Here is a 25,062-nt window from a genome sequence, read left to right on the forward strand (position 1 = left end):
AACAAATAAATAAATAAATAAATAACAGCGATTACAAGAGAAATTGAAGTACAGTGATGCTAAATCCAAAATAAAAAATTACCCCCGTGTGGGGGTGACAGTCATTTCTATAATGTTTTTTACTATCATAATTGATGAACCATTGCCAGATATCTCCTAAAATGACAGACTAGATAGGTTTTGAAAATGGCGACTTTCACAACTTTCGTGACCTCGTGACCTTGACCCTGCCTGACCTCGAATCCGGGAAAAAATATGTCGTTGGGTATCATTCATCGACCTCTACCCACATACCAAATTTCATCAAGATCGGAAGTAAAAAGTTTTCTTTGTACCGGGAGGTGTTTTTGACCATCTTCCAGGTTACGTGGCGGCCAAACGGGACGGAAATTCAAAAATCTGTCCGGTTCGATACAAGATAATCTTTTTTACTATCATAATCAATAAACAGTTGCCGAATATCTTGTAGAATGGCAGACTAGATAGGTTTTGAAAATGGCGATTTTTATAACTTACGTGACCTTGACCGTGACCTTGAACCCGGACAAAAGTTATATCGTTGTGCAACACTCATCGACCTCTACCCACATACTAAGTTTCATTAAGATCAGAAAGAAAAATTGTTGATGGACGGACGGACGGACATTTGGTCTGGCTTTATTAGGTCATCTCGGTAGAGATGACCTAAAAATGTACACCAGTCAAGCAAAACGAACAGCTACTTGGATGATGGTAGAGGCTCCTTATTGTAAACAACAGGTAATAGTCGACACAAATTCCACGGTATAACATTCTCTTACAACATGTCCAATGTTGAACCAGTTCACAATGTGACCGGTCTCGCGAGCATCTAGTAATCTTTCTGGAATTGCACAATCGCTCATATCATTCTTCTCTTCTGAGTTTGTTTCATCACAAACACATTATGCCATCTTCCTCAATGTTAGACTGAAGCTGTGCTCACACAGATAATTCATAGTAACTAGTCTGTATTCATTCCCAGGAATTTTGATCCAGAATAAAGTTTTGGCATTCGTTTGAAACTATTGAATAAGGGTCAGGCTGCAGGTAGTGAACTAGTGGACGGCACGAGATGGCGTGGCAGTTGATCACGTGATGTTTCTCCTTGGATGGCAGTTATGTGATACTGTTGTTAGTCAACTTGGTCACTCGCTTATTTCACGAAAGGTAATAATGCTACAACAAGAAAAAGAGGATTGCAGATCCTCATCAGGACTTCTTTTGTGTGGCGTTTCTGTACTGGTGAGTTACATAATTAATAAGAGAAATAATTAGAACTACCACGTTATAACTGCTGGAAGTGATGACCGGGTACCAAGACGTCCCGCTTTAATGCAACCCCGCTTTGATTGGACACCTGACCCAGACCCATGACGGTTCTTTTTATTATTATTCATTATTCAATTGAATTTAGAATGGGATTAAAATAAAATCAATTCAAATCAAATGGAAGACCAAATAGGTACACTCCTTCATGAGAGCAATCAGAAGGAACCCAAACAAGCAAAAAGCAAAGATGACGTCATCAGGAGGAACCTGGATAGGATTCACATTCAGCTGCTACTCCACCAAACACATTCAGGGGCACAGCCAAGTGAGCCTTATTCAAAAAATAAATAAATAAATAACAAAAAGAACCCAAATCAAAGAATAAAATAATTCTGGCTGCCAGACCATGTGTCTGATCAAGTAGAAATTTAAAACATGTATTCCCATTCACTACAGATCATAAATGTGCAGTTTCACGTCGTTTGATTAAGCGGTTCAAGAGAAAACATTATTTAATATATTTCTTCAATCCAATATGGCTGCCAAACCATGTGACCCATCAATTATTCCTTAAACTTGTACACCCATAACTTGGGAACATTTGTGTGAAATTTCCCCTCAATCTGTCCAGCTGTTCTGGAGATGGAGGAGTTGATTGTGAGCCAACGGCCATCCATATCTAGTGCCCAACTATGTTTGCGGACATCCACTTGCAGTTGGGATACTTCTTATCAGAAGGTTGGTGGCAGGATTTGCACTCTGGCCATCGTAATAGCCTTCATTCCGCAAAACATTCTTGAAGCATAAAAAAAAATCTGAAAACCCACTCCATGGGAGTACCACCTGTGCAGCTTCCCTTCGCAGGCCAGCTCACCGGATGACGGGATTGGGGCAAAGCCTTCGGGACCCCAATCTTTGATGATAGGAGGGAAACCCTGGAGTAACATTTCCAGGTCAGATTGTGGGAGAGTGTGTGGGACTGGTGCTGAGGTGTCGTCCACCAGACGGCGGTCTCCTTGGGTTAACCTGAGGTGGTCCCTTCAGCTGGGTGCCTGGGATGTCCCATCCCTAAGAGAGGATGATCACCTGTCTGTTATCATCTGAGCTCAAGCGTTTGGACATCTGTATTGCAGCACTCTCTGAGGTTCGGAAACCGGATTGCAGCGAGATCATGGCGGGTGGTTACACCTACTATTGGTCTGGTCGCTCTGATGGTTACCATGCCCAAGGAGTTGCTGTAGCTGTGTCCAATAAGCTGACTCCAATGATAATTGAGGTAACACCAGTCAATGAGCATATTATGAGATTAAGGATTCGTCACTCCTTAGGTGTCATTTCCCTGGTCTCTGTTTATGCTCCGACTGAGGCGAGTGATCTCACCGTGAAGGATGCATTCCATGCCACACTAGTCTGTGGTTAATCAGTGCCCCAAGTGAGATACACTTCTCATCTTGGGGGATTTGAATTCATCGACTGGAACTGATAGGGATGGTTATGAGACGTGTTTGGTCCCCATGGGTCTGGAACTGTAAACCTGCATAGCACCAAGTTCCTTGACTTTGCAAGAAGTCATGGACTTCGTGACCGGGTCATGGTTTCAGCACCCAGAAGCTCATTGCTGGACTTGGTATTCCAATGCTGGCAGTGGCAAAAGAGAATGACTTTGTGCTCGTTGATGGTCACTGGAGGATGAACCAGAACTGCAGGGTCTACCGGAGTGCATAGTTCCTCAATACTGACCACCGGCTGGTTGTAGCAACTCTTAAGTTGCACCTTAAATCCAGGAGAATGGTACCATCCCAGCCTCGGCTGGATGTTGGCAAGCTCAAGGATGAGAGGGTCGCTGAGGAGTTTGTGAACAAGCCGAGTGGAGATTTGGGGAGTCTGCATGCTTTGGGAGATCCTGAAGAGTTTGAGTAGAAATTTGAACAGGATTTTCACATCAGCTTACTGAATTCAACCAATTATTTTTGAGGTCAACATTGGCCAAAAGATCAACATAGGCCAGAGGTCAACAACCTTCGGTGAGATTTCTAAAATCTTCAATTTTCATCCCATTGACTTGAAATTTGAAGAGGATTTATATTTCAGGTCAATGAATTCAACCAGCCAATTATTTTGAAGTCAAGAAAGATCAAAAGATCAACATCGCCTAAAAGTCAACAACAAAGGTGGAATTTCTTAGATCCTGAATTTTCATCTCATTGACTTGAAAATGTTAAGCATATTTGCATATCAGGTTACTGAATTCAACCATCAACATTTTTTGAGGTCAACACGAGCAAAAAAGTCAACATTGGCTAAATTTCTAAAATTTTCAATTTTCTTCCAATTGACTTGAAATTTGAAGAGGAGTCGCAAATTTGGTCATTCAATTCAACCACCAATTTTTTTTTTCGGTCAAATTTGTTTTATGGATTTTGCAACTATCGTGCTGTGCATGATAGATCTTTCTTGATAATTTGTCTGTTTGTGTGCGGGATATCTCAAAAAGTGGTAGACGGATTCTGGCAAAACTTGGTTTCACAGGTTGGGTGTGTGAAAAGGATGAATTGATTCGATTTTGGTGAAGATACAAACCCAGATACGAAATTTTTAAAATTTTTTCAGTGATTCTTCAGCATTGAGAGGTAAGGCTAAACCGATGTAGTGTCGGACCCCGCTATTTGCGGGGAGATATGTTCCTGGAAAATGCCACGAATGACAAATTCGTGAATAGCGATCCCAGCGGTTTGCGATTCATAAGGGAAAATCAAAAATCCCATGAAAAACTGCAAATACGCCCACAAAAAAGAACAAAATAAAAAAATAATATATTTTTTTTAAAAGGTGAACACGCAAATCACTGGGCAGCGAATGGAGAGGTCACAATTTAACAACCGCGAATAGCGGGCTCCGACAGTATAGCATGTATTTAAATAAATTGCCCCGATATGTTTAACTGGATCAGGCATTGCGTGGCAGAGGTATACACTCTACCGAGTGCCCTTCTCGTTTGAAATGAAACTGCCACAATACAAACGATGCATGTTATCCATTAAAAATCTTTGTCAAGATAAGTCCTGCTCACTTGTTGCATGGGGCTGAATTAACAGTCATACAAACTCAAGCCAATGTAAAATCGACAAGAACAACCATACTTTTAAAAAGACAAAACAATGTGAGCGGATTAAGAAGGCAAAAAGTTGATAAAGACAACACATGCTGAAACAAAAGGCACAGTCATTAGCATCACAAAGTCAGCTTACAACAATGGAGCCTTGGCGTCCGTGATGCCGATGAAAGGAGATGAGCTGCTGAAAAGGGAAATCACAAATCACATCACTGTTTAAAACGAAGAATGGTTCATTGTCTTCTGCCAGTACTTTCTGGGCTAATGCCAGTGGCCCCGCTGGAAAACACACACAAACAAACGTAGCTTCATTTACCCTCCATTCAACCAAAAAATGAGTATTCAATTCACAACCAGCAACTTCTACATAACACCCATTGACCAACAGTGTCCAAACTACACTGATGAAAGCTATAAAAACTTCCTAATAAAAGAAACTACTTCAAAATTGGCATAATGAATAAACCAGCTAAATATACATCTTAACCTTTCCCTATTTATGCACACATGCAGTGGGTTTATTTTTGAACATTTCCCCATTAATGAAAAAAAAAATTAGCACAAAATAAAGGGACATAAAAAAAAAAAAAATCAAAGAGGGTGGAAAGAAGACGCAGCAAATAGTCTGCAGCATTCCCCGAAAATGATCAACGCTGGTCAAAGCACCACAGAATTATGAACATTAAATCAAAAAGTTTAAATAGTTTTCAAGAGTGGAAAGAAATACGATTGCTGTGACCGCTATTGCTATTTCATTTTATAATAATACGAGTTACCCTCCAAAGAATTTCAACGCAGGAGGAAGCCAGTCGATCCAACAAAGTCTGCATAATAGTTGCCAACATGTGGTTATTTGTCCATGCTCTGTCCTTTCAAATGCTTATCCTCTAGCAAGGAAGCAGCATGTACCATTTTAGAAGTCTTTGATATGACTTGGGCAGGGTTCATACCGCCGACCTTCCAGACTCAGAGCAGATGCTCAAACAATTAAGCTACTGAGTGAACCATTGATCCATTTTGTGATTCCTTCATTTTTGAATTTGTCCCTCAACCTGTGCCACATGCCAACCTGTTGGTGGAGGGAGCATTTGACCATGCATTTGCAGATCCTCTCTCCTAGTTGGCTCAAACTCATCGTTGAGTGAGCCGACCAACTAATTGGTGTGTGGGTTGAACAGAAACCATGGGTGGAGGATGGCAAAAGACTATTAAAGGGAAGTGTCAACAATAGTTGGCAGTTGGAACTAGAGAGATTCATTGCACGATAGCAGTACACAATAATAGTTCTGCAATTCCTTAACTAGAGCAAAGTCGATGGCACGCAATCACAAATTTAAAGCAAAACAAGCAAACAAAAAAAAACACCAAAAGCAAAATTGAAAGATGGCAAAAAAGTTCCACAACGAATGACCCAAAATGAGTTTTCAACAAAATATTCTGCTCTGACCCCTGTGACCCCAGGTATGACCCCTGTGGGTATGAATCGGAGGTCAAATCCCCAAAAAATCGTTACACATTTCATATATCCCCTAATGCTGATTGCATGCAACAAGTTCAATGAAAATGTTTCAAAATGTGCCTGGAATTGTATTTTGGGGTATTTTATCTGTTAAGCCAGCCCCAAGGGGCTCAGGTCCTTGGGGCTGGCTCAAAATATCAAATAACCAAAAATATTATTGTCAGGTCAGGCCAGATTAGATCTGTGACTTGCTACAGGTACCATTCAAGCCTGAACTAACCTGTTTCATGGTCAGGTTGTTGATGACTAAACTGTCTCCCCCACTTGCTTCCCTGGTGAGAAGGGTGTATGGATATGGTCACCCAACCAGATTAAAAACAAAACCTGTCAAAGGGCGGAGGAGCTCTCTGTGAGCCAACGGCTCGGCCATCCATATCTAGTGCACAACTGTGTCTGCAGACATCCCCCAGCAGTCAGTCGGGATACTTTTTTTAGGAGGTTGGTGGTAGGATTTGCACTCCGGCCACCGCAAAACAGTTCATTCCACAAAACCCACAAATGCAAAGAAAACTGAAAACCCACTCTGGGGAATATCTCCTGTGCTGCTGCCATTTGCAGCACAGTTCACCGGATGACGGCATAGGGGGAAAGCATTCTGGACCCCCATTTCTTGATGATAGGAGGAAAAACATGGGGTAAACTTCCTGGGTCAGATTACAGTGGTGTGTGGTGGAATGATGCTGCGGTGTCATCCATCAGATGGTAGTCTCTTTCGGTTAACATGAGGTGGTCCCTTCGGGTAGGTGGCTATCACAAAGAGAGGATGATCACCCGTCTCTGATATCATCTGAGCTCAAGTGTTTCTACATCGGTATTGCAGCACTCTCTGAGGCTCGGAGACCGGATAGAGGTGAGATCATAGCGGGTGGTTACACCGACGAATGGTCTAGCCACCTGATGGTTACAATGCCCAAGCTGTGTCCAATAAGCTGACTCCAATGATAATTGAGGTAACATGGTCAATGAGCGTATTATGAGACGAAGGATTCATTACTCCTTAGGAGACATTTCCCTGGTCTCTGAATATGCTCTGACTGAGGCGAGTGATCTCACCCTGAAGGACGCATTCTATGCCGTGCTCGAGTCGGTCGTTGATCAGTGCCCCAGGCAAGAAACTCTTCTAGTCTTGGGGGATTTCAATGCATTGACTGGCACTGATAGGGATGGTTATGAGACATGTGTTGGTCTCAATGGGTCTGGAACTGTGAAGCAGAATAGCACCAAGTTCCTTGACTTTGCAAGAAATCGTGGACTTAGGGTGGCTGGTTCATGTTTTCAGCGCCCACAGGCTCATCGCTGAACTTGGTATTCCATCGCTGTTGGTGTGGCAAAGAAGATTGACCATGTGCTCGCTGATGGTCACTGGAGGATGATCCAGAACTGCAGAGTCTACTAGAGTGCTCAGTTCCTCAATGCTGACCACAGGCTTGTTGTAGCAACTCTGAAGTTGCAGCTGAAATCCAGGAGAATGGTACCATCCCAGCCTTGGCTGGATGTTGGCAAGCTCAAGGATGAGGGGGTAGCTGAGGAGTTTGTGAACATGCTGAGTGGGGATTTGGGGGGGGTCTGTGTGCTTTAGGGAATCCTGAAGAGTTGTGGAGTGCCTTCAAGAACACCATTATTGATGTTGCTGGCAGATGTCTTGAAATTCACCAGAGGGAGAAGAAGAATTTTATCTCTCAAGGGACACTGTATACCATTGACCAGAGTTACAGGGCCAGGCTTAATGGCAGAGCTGAGCTGTTCAGGTAGTTGAGGCTTAAAACTGTAGGTGTGCTGACGGTGGACAAGGAGGCCAATGTGCGAGGAATCTGTGAGTAGGTAGAGCATCACATGCAGTCAGGTGATTCTCATCCTGCTTACATGGGGATTCATGCATTGCATTCGTCTAAGCCCATCCCCCAGAGTACTGCAGTGAAAGCGGAGGGTGGTGGGTTCTTGACAGAGGAATCCAAAGTCAAGGCCCGCTGGGCCAGTTACTTTGAGCGGCTGTACCAGGTTGAACCACCAGCGGTGAAGTTGGATGTGAGGGGTGTTATTATCCTGATTGCTGACCCTTCAATCAACTGTGATCCATGTTAATTTGTGGAAACACAGGCTGCGGTGAACCGGTTGAAATGGGGTAAAGCTCCTGGGATCTGTGGCATCCATTGTGACCTTCTCAAGGCTGGGGAAATGCTGTACACATGTCATTGCATGCAGTTCTGTACTCTGCAGGAACACAGGCGTCATCCATACTGACTGGAAGAGGGGTCTTGTTGTCCCTCTCTGGAAAGGGAAGGGTGATTGCCAGGACTGCAACAACTACCGAGGGGTGAGGTTGCTCTCAGTGCCTGGCAATGTCTTTGCTCGGATAATTCTTGATAGGGTTCGCCACCATCTGCTTGAGTACCAGAGCCCAGAGCAGTCAGGCTTTACACCAAAGAGGGCAACAATTGACCGTATCCTTGCTCTTCGGGTCCTCACCGAACGCAGAGAAGAGTTTCAGCAGAGGCTGCTTGCAGCCGATCTTGATCTTTGCAAAGTGTTCAATTCAGTGAATCAAGATACCCTCTGGAGGATTCTTGGTCTTCGTGGGGTGCCACCAAAACTGATCAGTCTGAACTATACTCTGGTACTGAGAGTGCTGTGATATGTGGTGATGGCATCGCTGACTTATCTCCAGTTGTTACTGGACTTCATCAGAGGGGTGTACTGGCCCCCACACTTTTCAGCACTTGTGTGGACTGGATTCTGGGGAGGATGTCGGAGAGATCAAGCTGCAGTGCATCGTTTGGAAATGTCAAGATCTCTGACCTTGATTTCGCAGACGATGCAGTCATCTTTGCGGAGACTCTGGATGTCCTTTTGGGGGCCCTCGAGGTGCTGAATGAGGAGTCGGAGGCGCTGGGATTATGGGTTTCCTGGGTCAAAACAAAGATCCAGGCTTTAAATGACATCATGGATGCTGCTGTCCTGTCTGTACCTGTTTGTGGTGAGGATGTTGAGGTCATGGAGAGATTCACTTACTTTGACAGTGATATTCATGTTTCCGCTGGCTGTGAGCCAGAGAGCAAAAGATGCCTGGGTCGAGCCTGGGGAGTTATGGATTCACTTGATCATGGGGTGTGACGCTGTGCAGGAGGACGAACGTCCGAGTCTGCAGGTCCTTGGTGCTTCCAGTCTTACTCTACGGATGTGAGACTTGGACTCTGATCATGGATCTGAGACGGAGACTTAATTCCTTTGGCACCACGTCTCTTCGGAGAATCCTTGACTATCGCTGATCGAACTTTGTGTCCAACGAGGGGATGCTGAGAGAGACTCAAATGAGATTTGTTACCTGCATAGTCCATGAGCGTCAGCGGCAGCTGTATGGACATGTAGCTCGTTTTCCTGCCACTGATTCAGCTCACGAGATTCTCTCAGCGAGGGAGCTCATGAGTGAAGGTAGCCAATGAGCCGACCACATGCCTCATGGTTGCAGCAGGTTAATCAGCATCTCAAGGAGATGGTGATGGGCCAGGCATCTGCCTTGGGATACCTAGACGGAGGCCCCTGGAGTACCGGTGGAAAGTGGATGCAGCGACGCACTGCTCTGGCGCATTCTCCCATACCTGACCTGAGCTGACCAAGAGGCAAGGCCAAAAATGATACCGCTCCCACAGTTTCTTGCCATATCATGATCATAACTACCAAGTTTGGCGAATTTCTGCCCAACTGTTTCGGAGATAATGTGACGGACAGACAGATGGAGAAGATTGTAATATCCCCCCCCTCCCTGTTTTTGAAAAAGCATTGGGATAATTACAATGCACAATAATAAAATTCATAAAATTTGCCAAGTATGTTTTCCATGCAAGCTGCATTTAAGTTCACCAAACTACAATTTCATTATAATGTTTAATATTTAAATATATTCAATTGTTTATATTTCCAAAATATGAAAAAAAGAGTTTTTATTATTCCAAAAAGTTTTCACTACTACTTATAACCAAGCAAGTGTGTCTCGAAAGGTATTGTATCCTCAAAACACAACGAATGTCTTTACATGAATAGTGTTTACCTGTTCCCAATGGCTCTTTCTCATGAGACATCGATATTTGGATACCCAGCTGTCCAGGAGAAAAAGTCAAGAGTTAGAGTAAATAGACAAATAGACAAAACAAATGAAAAACAAGCATTCATGATCAAAGGTCTTCATTTCATACCTTTAAGATATGGGAGAGAGTCATGCATTAGAGATTGAGAAAAATAGTGCAAATCGATGAAGGCCAATTCGCATTCATGTGTGAAAGAAGCACTACGAATGCCCTTTTTCTTTTGAGACACGTGATGGAGAAATACTGGGAAGGTCAAAGCAACATAAAGTTTGTGCCAGTATTCATTGATATGAAGAAGGCTTTTGCCCAAGTGCCTCGGGAGGAAGTCGAGAGAGGTGCAACAATTTGTGGAGTCCCTGAGCAGTATGTACGCCTATTGCAGGATTTGTATAAGATATAAGAAGTAGGAAGTAAGTGCCAGACAAAAGCAAGAAGCATTGTGGGAGAAAGTGAGAGTTTTGAAGTTAAAGTTCAATTGCATGATGGATCGGTACTGAGCCCCTTCCACTTCCTGATTGTCATGGATGTTCTCACTCAGCAAGTGAGACAGGAAGTCCCATGGTCAATGATGTTTGCAGAGGACATTGAGCTATGTGGCAGGAATGACATTGAGCTATGTTACCCCTCCTGCATGGTGGTCCTGTGAAGAGGTTTCCTCGTTTCAGGACGAGGAGAAGGTCTTGCCAGTTTTTCTCTTCTTTTTCTCTACTTTGTAGCCCTACACATGTAGTAGTGGCCTTCAGGATTGTTTTTGGCAAATTTCAAAAAGTAAATAAAATGATGAGAATACGACAGCATATCTTGAGAAATGCAGAAAAGTGCTGTAAGATAGGGTTATGAAGATCAGTAGACCAAAGACTCAATATTTGCATTGTCAGGTTGAGCCTAAGGAAGAGGGTCGGGGTGAAGGTGTAAAGTTTATGAGTGAAGATCTGGAGAGAGTGAATAGCTTCAAGTACCTGCGGTCAGTGGTGGCAGAAGATGGAAATGGAAATTAAGCAACAGATGAGTTCTGGTTGGAATAATTGGAGGAAGTGCATCAGAGTGCGAGACCAGCCTTGTTATATAATGTGGAAACTTGGGCAACATCAAGGAGAGACGAACATAAACTTGATACAAATGAGATGGGGATGCTGAGATGAATGTGTGGTGTGACAAGAAAGGACAAGATCAGGAACCAGTACATCAAAGGGTCAGTGAAGATTGTGGAAACATCAATGAAAGTAGCCGATAAGAGATCAAATTGGTTTGGTTATCTGATGATGAAAGAGAGAATGTGGTGAGATGAATGATGGAGATGGGACTGCCAGGAAGAAGGAGAAGAGGAAGGCCTAAGACCAGATGGAAAGATACAGTGGCGAGAGATTTAGAAGCATAATGGGCAACTGACAGGAGGAGATAGAGATGAAAGAACTCTTTATAACGGATGGCTTTAGCGATATAGCTTGCTCTTCCATGAGCGTCGATCTTGTAGAAAATTATATATATATATATATATATATATATATATATATATATATATATATATATATATATATATATATATATATATAATTTGGGCATCCAAAATTAACCTTTGCAAATGCTGCACTGCATCATAAAAATTCCATAATTGTGACCATCAAAGCAAAGGACTTCCTGGTTCAAAAATAATAATAATTCTGGAACCCCAAAAAAAGAACATAGGTATGGTTTATGGCAATTTGTTCACCAAGATTATGGCAATACAAGCTTTTCCCACACAGTAATAAGATTGCAATAATTCTATGTTAATGACAGTTAACTGCCATCATGCTAAATCAACTGTAGTTGTACTGTGATGTACAATTTTTGTAGTTACTGTCATAGAGAGTTGACTGCAGTAAGAATATATCAACTAAAGCATCATACTACATCTAATATATAAAGCTCAAATCGTGTTTGTTTGGTCGTTTTCCCCACGCACGAGAAGCGAAAAGTACAGGTTCAGCAATAGGTTCATTTTTATCTGTCTGTCTGTGTGCAAACGTCATTTTAGGATCGAGGAACAACTTCATTTCAATTTAATGTTATATTTTGAACACGAATCAGAAAACGAAGCTGGAGCTTAGCAGTACGTTGGTTCAAATTTTTAACCAAATCGCACATGAGCAGAGAGTTTTGAGATTCTTTTTTACTCTGTCTGCCTATCTGAAAATCATTCCAAACATGAAAGTTCCTGTTTTTAAGGACGTCATAAAGGACCCAAACAACAGGCACGAAGAACTGTTGTAGTGTGTTCAATAATGTGGTGTAAAAGACAGTAAACCATCAATGGCAGTAAACTTCAAATTAATATTTTTATATGAACTTTAAAATCTTAATTTTATTTCAGTTGAATTATATTGTTGCGAATTCGTGCCCGCCGGCGTGCGATCGGCCGCTCAACTCGAATGGCGGCCGCTTCGCCGACCGGAACGGACAATTCTATCGTGACCCTCTCGGAACAACGCCGGGAGCCAGTCACGGGTGGGGGTTTAACCCCACCACGACCGTGCCAATTGCCCACCCGCGCAGGATAGGGTTGCTTGCCAAATTCTATCTACCTAAGTACCTGCGCGGATGGTCGACCGGGCGATTGTACCTCGCCACAGGCAGACTCCGGACACGAACTGGTTAAGCGGTCCGTTCCGTGCTATCGGGATAACGGAGCGGTGTTATCGTTGGCCTCGACGGTTCCGATTAATTATCGGGCGTATTAAGCCCACTAAGAACCCTTTACGTGAAGCAGGATGGAGAGTCAATAAAGAAAAGACGAAGCGAAACGGGAAAACAGTTCACACAATGCACATTTATTACACGACACACGGAAAGCACACATATACAGCCAAACAGTCAGAATGCACCTATATCAGGAAGACAAAAGAAACAACGACGCAGAGTTACAACCGAATATGCGTACACACGACAACACTTATACAGTTCTACTTTACAAGACACGGCGCCGACACACATTTACTCAAAAACAAAGGAAAGAAGCCACCCTCTTAGACAAGGGGGCAGACGGGCCTGTAGGCCAATATGTGCGTGGGACCTGAAGGAGCGGCCAGGTCCGCGAGACCGGGTGGGTCCTACCCGCATCCTCGTGGCGCGTTGGCAGACGAGCCGCAGACGTGGCCGCGTGGCTGTGCCCCGACTCCGTGCTCCTTCGCGGGTTTCGTTGGCACGACGTTTGGAGTGGGGTGGGAACGGGGCCCCCTTGTTGCACTATCTCAACGCGGGGGAAAAGGGGGAATTGTTGATGCTCTGGGGGAGGGAGAATGGCTGGCTGGCTTGGGTCCCGCGACGAGCGATCTCCCGCCGCGACCTCGTCGCCGACCGCCGTCCTTCTCGCCTCGGACCAGAGCTCCTTTGCCTCTTGCCACAACTCTCCTCAGCCGACTGCAGAACCAAACTCGACGCCTTCGCCTCCCGACTCCACTCTCTGCCACACTCCGCCGCTGCCACACTCTGCTCTTCCAAACTGACTCTGCCACGATTCGCCTTGCGCTCGGCGTTTTATAGGCCGGCAGGAGAACCCATATGCAAATTTCCGGATCAGGATGAGCTCAGGGGCGGAGCCAGGCTCGCCCATTGGATGGAGGAAAAGTGGGCGTGAACCTCCCCTGATCCTAGAATTTGCATATTTCGATTTCACACGGACCCGCCTGGAGGTGGGGCCAAGCCGCTCCGCGCTTGCTGATTGGACGGATCAGAAGTGGGCGTGTAGCATTCTTGATCCGAATTTTCCCTCGGAAAGGCCGCTATTTGCACTCGCAGCTTGGTGCATATCGCTTGAACGAGCCCAAGACAGCCCGACGCTCAGTGTTCACAGGTGATGCGGGAATGGCCGTAGAAGGAGAGAGGTGAGGGTAGTGGAGGGTTTATCGGTGGTGGTTTGATGGTTATGGCGGTTGATTCAAAATAAAGATATAACAGAAAAACGCCTAACTCAAAGCGTCGCAGCCGGAATGAATCACATAAATTCCCTCTAAACAATGGGTTTGGGGCTAACTACACATGTACTTCGAGTTATCTCACCTACGGGCCCTGAATGGTGGTTTGCGAATTTCCACAGCTGTAACAATATATTAGAACAGCGTAAGGGTAAGGTGTTTTATCAACACTACTTTGGATATGCTTCAAAAACTAAAAAAAACTACTAAACCAAATCGAATCAAATTTTACCTGTTGCCCAAGAGTACCCCAAGTATGGGTTTTGTTAGGTAGCATGTCTGGGGGAGGGGTTTAGGGAAAGACCCCAATCTATACTACAAGAGAGCCGTTTGTCTGTCTGTGCGTATCGCCATTTTTACCAGAGATGGCTGAACGGATCTTCATTAAACTTTGAGGTTCATCGATGTTTTAGACAAAAACAAAAATTTGAAAAACAAAGTTAAATTTATATTTTGTAATTGCTCGATAGTGCCTAAGCCTTTGTAGCAAATATTAAATGTGAAAAGTAATATTAAATGATCCCCGACCCCATTCCTTTGTTGGTGTAGGGAAGTGTTTTAGGCCCCCCACAAAAAAAGATATTAAAAAAAAAAAAGACGGGACAATGCCGGTTACCCCTGCTAGTTCCCAATGTGTAAATGTGCGTCATATAGCACTATCCGGTGGTATCCGGTATTACAAATCAATCATCATCTTATATAAAGGAAGTTTAAACAACTTGATAATATGCATTACAGTGATTTTGAAATCCAAGTGAGAATAATTCGAAATTTTCAAAATGTTTAATTTCACAAAATTTAAAGGGGAGGTTCAAACCAAAGCATCCAACACAGCTTCACAGCGAAGTGGAAATTATTTTTGCTCACGCCGTTTATAAACAGCAAGGATGATTGACAAAAGTGATGTTCGCCGACTTCCAAGCAGATGGAAGATGACCTCAAGCAAATTACAGAGTGAACAGAGCTGAATGCTTATGAAGTACAAATATTGTCTTTTGAGTAAATCCGCCAGCAAAGTGACGGGTACTTTTGCTAATTATATACGTAAAACTTGGCTTGTGGGTTGGTTTGTGCTTTGACTTGCATGCACTCCTAAACCACTGGACAGAATGAGTCGAAAATTGCTGGTTGTATTGGGGATGTGCCAGGAAGATTTTGGTGGTGAAACATTATAGTGGAGAGGCGATTTAAACTGCAGTGATACTGTAGTGAGGTGAAGCAAGTCTATCATGATACTGTAGGGCTCTATGGTTGTATTGTAGTGCAGTGAGGTGAAGTGTATTGCCATTTTATAGAGAGTATACGACAGAAGGGAATTCCAACTACATTTTTTTCCAATTTACCAGTGTAGGGTTAGTGTCATACAATTTCACTGCAGTAAAATTACAGTATCATACTTTCTCATTACTATAGTACAACTACAAAATGCAGCACTATCATATTTAAACTGGAGGACTTTATAGCTACTATACTACTACAATCAGAATGTTCTTACCTGGGCATATACGATTGTTATTACAATGAAGTCTGCCTTGGACATGTACATCGTTTGTGAAAACATGAAGCTTCCTCGAAGATAAACTTTGGTGCTGACAAAAGGCTGAATATCCTCAGTCCTCTTTCTCAGTCAACTGTACATTTTTCATTTGAGGTTCAAGTGTCCAACGCATTCATTTATGTCCCAACTTTACTCTCTGGTTTCTACCACTGAATGAACACTGGCTTCTTCGTTTTTTTTCACCTGAAAAAAGGTAGAAGTTCTGTACAACCTCAAATCAACCTCAACGACAGGCCCAGACAGCACCAATGTCCATGTTCTCCAATCCTGCGGTGCAGCTCTTGCTTCTCCCCTATCTGCCCTCTTCAGCCTGCCCTTCGACTTGAGTCTGCAAATGTCTGCTTGGAAGACAGCCAATATCACTCCGATATAAAGGAAAAGTGCAAAAAACACATCTTCAAGTACAGACCAAGAAACATCCTCCCAATTTTTAATGGTCATGGATTCAAGCATTGCAGATTACAGTCATTTCTCTTTTCAAACAGCCTAATCTCTAATCATCAGTTTGGATTCCACTCAACTTGGAACATACCTCTTCTCAACAATGGATGAAGCCACTGAATCTTAAAAACTAGGTCAGGCTAATCTCTGGACATAAATAGGGCATTCAATACATTCTGTCACCCTATTCTGCTTATGAAGTTTTCTGGCTGTGGCATCCAGAGCCACCTTCATTTCTGGCTTGCATATTTCCTCCACTTACACAATTAATGCTTAGTGCTCAATGGAATCCAATAGTCTCCTCTCCCAGTAGAGAGTGAAGTTCCCCAAAGCAGTGTCTTGGTGGGCTTATGATTGTTACTCACACATTTTAAATGACCTCCAATACCCTGGATAACCTCTTTTCCGATAACTCCACTTTGTGCTGTACTGTACCCCATTCCAACAACAGGACTGCAGTAGCTAGCTATCTCCTGCTCTGTTGACCGAGAAATTATCAAATTCTGGTCTGACAAATGGAACATGTCATCAAATCCAAACAAATCTCATATTCTCACCCTGTCTTTCTGGAAGGATTGCCTCATCACCCACCGACATGTTTTCACAATCAGCCACTGCATGAGGTCGTCTTTTGAGCTTCTGAGTCTCATCGTCTGTCATAACATGGGCAATGAATCTAAACTGGCATCCAATGCCAGCTATAAGTTGGGCATCCTCAGTTACACCAATACTTTCTTGTAAAATCCAAACTTCTGCTGACCAACAAAGGCCTTTGCCCAGAGCCAATGTAATTCCCTATGAGCCGGTGCCCGCACATTTCACCTCTGTCTCAGTGATGCTGAACAATTCAAAGCTCACATCATTGGCTTTTCCCACAAAGCTGAAGAAATAGGCCTGCTACTCTTCCTTTGCAGAAAGGATGATGGCCTCTGTTTTTCAACCCTATGAACCTCTCCAGTTCTTCAAGGATGGGTGTGTTCACACAGTAACACCCTCCTTGTTAAGCAACCAAAATCCAGACCTGCTGCTCACCTCCACCACTTTGTTCATCTTTCCTCCCCCTTATGGAACTGCATTCCTGATGCGGTACATTCCATGAAAATTCTCGTCTCCGGATCTGGATCTTGTCCAAAATTTAAACAATTTGCCCTCACACACCCAACCTGTTTACCAAGTTTCGTCTGAATCCGTCTACAACTTTTTGAGATATCCTGCTCACAGACAAACAAACACAAAACAGAAATTAAAATATAACCTCTGTACACCTTCGGTGGCAGACGTAATTAACATATTTTAAGTCTTGATCTCAACTTTCCCATTGGAGAAATGTCCATCATTTATTTATAAAAGTGAGCTATGGCAGTAACTTGCGTGAGCAGGTTACTCCTTACTATGTACCATAGTCTGCACCACAAATGTAATAGGCAACTAGAAATGTACTCAGTAGAGTGCATAACTCTACCAGGCTGAACAGTTTAAGTTTGGTATCCCACTGTGAAGCCGAATCTGAATCCTGACCTGAACCAAAATCGAATCAGCTTGTTCTTGTAACCTAACAAACTCATCCACCTCGTTTTGTCAAAACCCATCCACACCTTTTTGATATATCATGCTATGTATGGTTTTACCACCATCTCTCAATGGTGAAGAATCACTTCGAAATTTAAAAAAATTCTCGTATCCGGATCCTAATTTGGATCTTCACCAAAATCAAACTGATTCGTCCTTGTCGCACACCCAACCTGTCCACCAAGTTTTGCCCGAATCCTTCCATAACATTTTGATGGATTATGCCAAAACTGGGTAGATGAGTTGGGTAAGTAACAAGAACAAGCCGATTTGATTCTGATGCAGATCTGGCCCATCATTGAGATACAAAACGTAAACTGTTCAGCTCGGATGTCACGCTATACTGCTGCATATCATTGTTGGCCCCATCTCTCAATGCTGAATAATCACATTAACATTCTAGTATTCAGTTCATGAGAAAAAAATAAGCATTGCAGTCCTTGGCTGGTCACTTATATACACAAAAAAAAATTCAGAATGATTGCTTCAAAACTGTGGACAAAAATCATGTGATAAACTGACAAACAAACACGTGACAGACAAACATCCTTGGTGAAATTATTTCACCAAGGAACAACCAAGACAGACTGGGGTGAAAACATAACCTGCATCCACCTTCAGTGACAGAGGTAACCGAGCTGAACAGTTTACGTTTTGTATCCCAATGATGGGCCGGATCTGCATCAGAATCAAATTGGCTTGCTCTTGGCACTTACCCAACTCATCCACCCAGTTTTGGCATAATCCATCTTCAACTTTTTGAAATATATGTTGGTCAAATTCTAACGTTCTGCCCGAACTAGAAAATACAGTTTTGTCCAAGTGCTCGCTATGCCAAATGGCATCACAACATACCAGTGGGTGAAATTTCAAGCAAAATTCCTTGGGAGATTGTTATTGTTGCCTCCCTTTATTGCATTCATCACAAAATTGTTGTTTTTCTTCTTATATGGCCCTCCTTCTTATATGCCCCTCCCTCCTCCTGAACACAAGGGTATTTAACCCAAGGGAAAATTCGGGTTTTTTTGGGGGGGAGGGGGGTATCAGGAAGGAATCATCAAAGACAACGACATCATGCCGAAAGTTTAGTTCTCTGGCCTGCAAGAAGATAACACTCTGAAAGCAGTCTTTTAGTATTCTAACCTGGCAACCTTATGGCGAAAAGCTGGTGGTGAATACGCAATTCTCTCTGACAGCTCTCAAAGTCTTCATCCCATTGGCCACAACACATCACTGTGAGGCTGGCTTTTCTATAAACTGGATAAACATTAAAACTGAGGAAAGAATGATGGGATCTTGCTAATGACCTGCAATGTGCTCCAGCTGTGACAAAGCCTCACATCTCAAAGCTGATCAAGAAGAAATTTCATCCATCACACTGACACTTTCATCTGTGAAGTATTGCTGGTCACGTTTTTTTAACTTACTTAAAATAGGGCTCAAGACACGAGAGCATTAGGATAATTCATGTTCATATTTTTTCTTAGACTTAAAATCAAAGTTAGCGTTTATTTTCAGGAGCCAATGGATGGCAAAATAATTTGGAAAAATAAAAATAAAATAAAACTAGAACTGCCACTTTATAACTGCTGGCAGTGAAGACCGGGTACCAAAACCTCCAGCTCTGATAAAACCCTGCTTTGCCACAACACGGGATTGACGAGTTATGGACCGAGTAACATGCCATGTTCAATATGTATGCAGTTACCCATTTTTCCTGAACATATAGTCGGTATCAATTGAATTGGTGTTTCAATAACTTGAACACAGAGTAATAAATGTTGACACCATGGGTGCAGAGGGTAAACTGGGACTCCCCTGAGGCTAACAAAGCCCCACACATCTCTCTACGATGCGGGATTAATCTGTTATGGACCGAGTAATACATTGCATTCAATCTATTTATTACGTACAGTTAGCCCTTTTTCCTGAATACAGTCGGTATCAATTGAATTGGTGTTAAATAACCTGAACGCGAAGTAATAAATGTTGATACCATGGTGCAGAAGTCAACAGGAGGAATCTGGATAGGATTTGGGGTTCAGCTGCTACTCCTCTACCCTCGACTCCACCCAGGCGCAGCCAAGTGAGCCTTATTCAAAAAAAAATTCTAAAATTTCTCAGATTCAAACAATTAAATGATTCTGGGTGCCAGAGCGTGTAGCCGATCAGGTTGAAATTTGAAACATGTATTCCCCATGGCCATTGGATCATAATTGTGAAGCTTCACATTGATTGATGCAGCGGTTCCAGAGAAAACATTATTTAATATTTTCTTCAATCCAATATGGCTGTCAAACCATGTGATATGAATTATTAATTTACAAATTCGTATCCCCAAGTCTTGTAGAACATGTCTGTGAAGTTTTCTCTCGATCTGTCTCGCCGTTCTGAAGATTTTTGAAGGTTTTCGGGTAAATTCAATATGGTTACCAAGCCATGTGACTTGCATCAAAAGGCAACATAACTTTTTGTTCGACATTGATAGGCGGTCATACCTGTAAAGTTTGGCTTCAATCTGTTCAGCCATTTCAGAGAGAGAAAGAGAGAAAGAGAGAAAGAGAGAAAGAGAGAAAGAGAGAAAGAGAGAAAGAGAGAAAGAGAGAAAGAGAGAAAGAGAGAAAGAGAGAAAGAGAGAAAGAGAGAAAGAGAGAAAGAGAGAAAGAGAGAAAGAGAGAAAGAGAGAAAGAGAGAAAGAGAGAGTGAGAGAGTGAGAGAGTGAGAGAGTGAGAGAGTGAGAGAGTGAGAGAGTGAGAGAGTGAGAGAGTGAGAGAGTGAGAGAGTGAGAGAGTGAGAGAGTGAGAGAGTGAGAGAGTGAGAGAGTGAGAGAGTGAGAGAGAGAGAGAGAGAGAGAGAGAGAGAGAGAGAGTGAGAGAGTGAGAGAGTGAAGCCAAACGACATGACCGATGACATCATATTTTTTTTCTTCCGTGAGTTGTTGCGTAGACGATACTCAAAAAAAATTTCCAAATTTTCAGATGCAGTGTTCTATGTGTCGAATTTTCGTCGGGATACCACTTCATCGATGACGTCACGAAAAATCACACTTCTTCCCCATGGGAAGTTCTTTCCATGTGGAAAGTTTCAATTTTTTGCATGGTGTGGTTTCAGAGATGGAGGTCCAAAGTCTTTCTGCTTTTCAAAGATGGTGTCTGTACCACGTAACCTATGACATCATTATTATCAATTATAAATTATTCGAAAAAAAAGATATCCTACGCTGAAAATTGTGTCAATAGGACTAATGGTTGCCGAGAAAATGAACTAAAAAGGGAATAAACATGAAAATTGCTGGCAGAATAATAATAAAAACATGGGGGCAATAACGCTGGGTGCTCACCTGGTAGTGGCTGGGTAAAATAACCAGACAACCACTGGTAGGCATGGATGACCCACAAATTATGCAATGAAGAAAGTAAATACCTATGGATTTTTTTTTTTTTTATGCCGTGAACAAACTTTGGTACATCACGGGTGATAAAGGTTGTGGTCAAGTTTCATCAAAAAAAAACATACATATTTTAGGGGCCTCAGTCTCAGACGCCACATAGAATCCCTTCGACCCCATTTCTTTTTAATGTTGTTAACTTTAGTACATCAGGGGTGATGGAAGGCAGTGGTCAAGTTTCATTGGAATTGTGTGTGTAGTTTCTGAGAAGAAAGCAAATACCTCTTTTTGGGGGTAACCCCCCTGTAAACATCCTCAGACCTCAAATTATTTAATGGTATGAACAAACTTAAGTACAATAAGGGTGATGAAGGTTGTGAAGTTTCATCAGAATTGTGCGTGTCATTTCTGAGAAGAAAGCAAACATCTCTTTGGGGGACAACTTTCCTGTAAACTCCCTCCATAGACCCCCTCAGACTCCAATTGTTTTTTCATGCCATGAACAAACTTTGGTCCATGCACGGTGATGAACGTTGTGGTAAAGTTTCATCGAAATTGTATGTGTAGTTTCAGAGAAGTTGAAAGTATTTGTGGATGGACGGACGAACAACGTGCCATCCAATAAGCTCCCCAGAACCATGTTCCAGGTGAGCAAATAATAATAATAATAATAATAATAATAATAATAATAATAATAATAATAATAATAAACACAAGAAAACCGATAGGTTACCCAGCCTGAAAGGATTGGAACCCTAATTATGTTTTTCCTTCCTAGTTTTGCTTTCCTCATATTTGCCTTTTTTTATTTTTAAAGGAGGTAATTATGGTTTTGTTGAATAGCTCAAGGAGTGGACGTACCAAAACTAGAAGGACACTCTTTAATGTCGCCAGATATGCCTCCGCCCACATTATTACATCATTATACATGCACCAAATTTGATATAAATCCCTGAACCCAGATTCAAAATATTAAATAATTCTGGCTTCCAGACCATGCGTCTGACCAGGTAGAAATTTAAAACATAAATTCCCCATGACTACTTGATCATAACTGACATTTCACATTGATTGATGAAATGGTTCAAGAGAAAGAAAACCTGTACAACAATTTTTTTTTAAGATTTTCGTTCAATCCAATATGGCTACCAGACCACGTGACCTATTAGTTATTTGTGAACACCATGGTATCCACAGGGCTTGGGGAACATGGGTGAAGTTTCCCTTTGATCTGTAAAGCCATTCTGGAAAAGAAGATTGTTAAAGGTTTATTCTTCAAAAAAAAACAACAACATAGCTGCCAAACCATGTGATCTATAATGTCATAGATGGAGAACTTTTTGTTGCTCATGGGATAGGCGATCATACCTGTAAAGTTTCTCCTCGATCTGTTCAGCCGTTTGAGAAGATTTTTGAAGGTTTTTATGTTTATTTAACAAAAAATAGAAAATGGCTGCCAAACCATGTGACAGATGATGTCATCAATTTTCCCTCCATATAATTCAGCCCTCAATTTTTCGTACTGATCAGATAAAGTGTAAGAAGTATGCAATTATGATGTCATAACGAAGCCACCTATAAAATAATAATAAAAAAAACACTCGTTTCGCATCAATAGAGTGGTTTCAGATATACAGAGGTCCAAAGTTTCTCCTTTTTCCCAACATGCCTGCCGCACCTCGTGGTCGATGACCGTAATTATCAAAACATTCTACATGAATAGTTGCACCTCTGGTGAAAATTTTGTGTCAGTCGGATAATGGGTTGCAGAGAAGACTAGAAGGGCACTCGGTACAGCGCATACCTCTGCCCCATAATGCCTGATCCACGAGAACATATCTGTTCCAATACGTTTTTGAAATATCATGCTATATATTGTTTTTGAGCTCTATCTCTTAATGGTGAAGAATGACTTTAAAATTCGAGTAATCGGATCTGGATTCGGATCTTCACCAAGATCAAATCAATTCGTCATGGTCACACACCCAACCTGTCTCCAAAATATCATCCGAATCCATCCACAACTTTTTGAGATATCATGCGATATATCGTTTTTGGCCTTATCTCTCAATAGTGAAGAATCACTTTTAAAATTCTTGTAGTGTGATCTGGATCCGGATAGTCACCAAAATCTAATCAGTTCGTCCTTATCACACACCGAACCTGTCCACATAATTTCATCTGGATCCATACACAACTTTTTGATACATTATGGACACAGACAAACAGACAGACCAAAAGGGAAGAAAACATAACCTCCTTCACCTTTGGTGGTGGAGGTAATTAGCATGGACGTACATACAGACGGACGGACAACCCAAAAACATGTCACTGGTGACTTCGGCGGCGGAGGAAAAAAAAAATTGTGCAAATAACACTTCCTGCAATCATCCGTCCTTGACAGGTATGCTGTATATACCAATTATTTAACTTGTAACAGGGGTCTACAGCCATCCTTGACCATGTTGTGGAACGTCGGCCAAGGCCCTCACATTTATTTTTCTTGCCACCCTCACATTTTCACCTTTATTCACTATTAAATTCATTTTCTCCACAACTGCTTGAGTGATTGACACAAAACTTCCAACATCAGAGCACCGATCCATGGAAAATCTTTTTAACGAAGTTACATGATGATTGGATGGGAAATGCGGCTATCGCTCCAAAAAGTTCATTTTATTTCGGCAAAAGTTGCAGGGTGTTTCTCATATCAGGAATAAACGGCTTTGATCTTGCGTCGCTCGGTCTCGACTAAATAATTCCGGAGACATTCATGAATGCTGAGAAATGCTTTATTTTAATACTGTGTGGTGCCTAAGTAAAAGGAGGCGAAAAATCATACACAGGCTTATTAAAACGTTTAATGACAATGGAAAATGATCGGATGAAAACAGTTCAGCATTCTTATTACTTCCTTTTAATGCAAAAAAGCGGGGGTTTCATACCATCTGCCATGTGCTGTGTTTTGTGCACCTGTTCTCAATTCTCTGCTTATGGGCAAGCAAAATACTTAGAATATGACAATGTTCAACAGATACAGTGGGGAGAACAAGTATTTGATACACTGCCGATTTTGCAGGTTTTCCCACTTACAAAGCACCGAGAGGTCTGTAATTTTTATCATCGGTACACTTCAACTGTGAATGACGGAATCTAAAAAAAAATCCTGAAAATCACATTGTATGATTTTAAAATAATTAATTTGCATTTTATTGCATGAAATAAGTATTTGATACATCAGAAAAACAGAACTTAATGTTTGGTACAGAAACCTTTGTTTGCAATTACAGAGATCAGACGTTTCCTGTAGTTCTTAACCAGGTTTGCACAGACGAGAGCAGGGATTTTGGCCCACTCCTCCATACAGATCTTCTCCAGATCCTTCAGGTTTCAGGGCTGTCACTGGGCAACACCGACTTTCAGCTCCCTCCAAAGATTTTCTAATGGGTTCAGGTCTGGAGACTGGCTAGGCCACTCCAGGACCTTGAGATGCTTCTTACGGAGCCACTCCTTAGTTGCCCTGGCTGTGTGTTTCGGGTCGTTGTCATGCTGGAAGACCCAGCCATGCCCCATCTGTAATGCTCTTGTTGAGGGAAGTAGGTTGTTGGCCAAGATCTCGCGATACATGGCCCATCCATCCTCCCCTCAAAACGGTGCAGTCGTCCTGTCCCCTTTGCAGAAAAGCATCCCCAAAGAATGATGTTTCCACCTCCATGCTTCACGGTTGGGATGGTGTTCTTGGGGTTGTACTCATCCTTCTTCCTCCAAACACAGCGAGTGGAGTTTAAACCAAAAAGCACTATTTTGGTCTCATCAGACCACATGACCTTCTCCCATTCCTTCTCTGAATCATCCAGATGGTCATTGGCAAACTTCAGACGGGCCTGGACATGCGCTGGCTTGAGCAGAGGGACCTTGTGTGCGCTGCAGGATTTTAATCCATGATGGCGTAGTGTGTTACTTATGGTTTTCTTTGATACTGTGGTCCCAGCTCTCTTCAGGTCATTGACCAGGTCCTGCCATGTAGTTCTGGGCTGATCCCTCACCTTTCTCATGATAATTGAGGCTCCACGAGGTGAGATCTTGCATGGAGTCCCAGACCGAGGAAGATTAACTGTTATCTTGAACTTCTTCCATTTTCTAATAATTG

At 42.4% G+C, this 25,062-nt stretch overlaps 1 protein-coding gene across 3 annotated transcripts in view; it reads right to left on the bottom strand.

The window, feature by feature from the left end:
• The window catches only part of GMPPB (GDP-mannose pyrophosphorylase B), a 67,025-nt gene that overhangs the window by 35,976 nt on the left and 5,987 nt on the right, over positions 1-25,062 (bottom strand). For all 3 annotated transcript variants that reach the window (XM_085894307.1, XM_085894308.1, XM_085894309.1), the window contains exons 4-5: positions 9,967-10,015; positions 4,539-4,681 (exon numbers count right to left, since the gene is read on the bottom strand). In XM_085894307.1, coding sequence (XP_085750433.1) covers positions 4,539-4,681; positions 9,967-10,015 — 192 coding nt within the window. The remainder of the gene's footprint in view (positions 1-4,538; positions 4,682-9,966; positions 10,016-25,062) is intronic.

Source organism: Eptatretus burgeri, chromosome 9, assembly GCF_056783735.1.
Source record: "Eptatretus burgeri isolate ZD-2024b chromosome 9, Ebu_testis_v1, whole genome shotgun sequence".
NCBI lineage: Eukaryota > Metazoa > Chordata > Myxini > Myxiniformes > Myxinidae > Eptatretus > Eptatretus burgeri.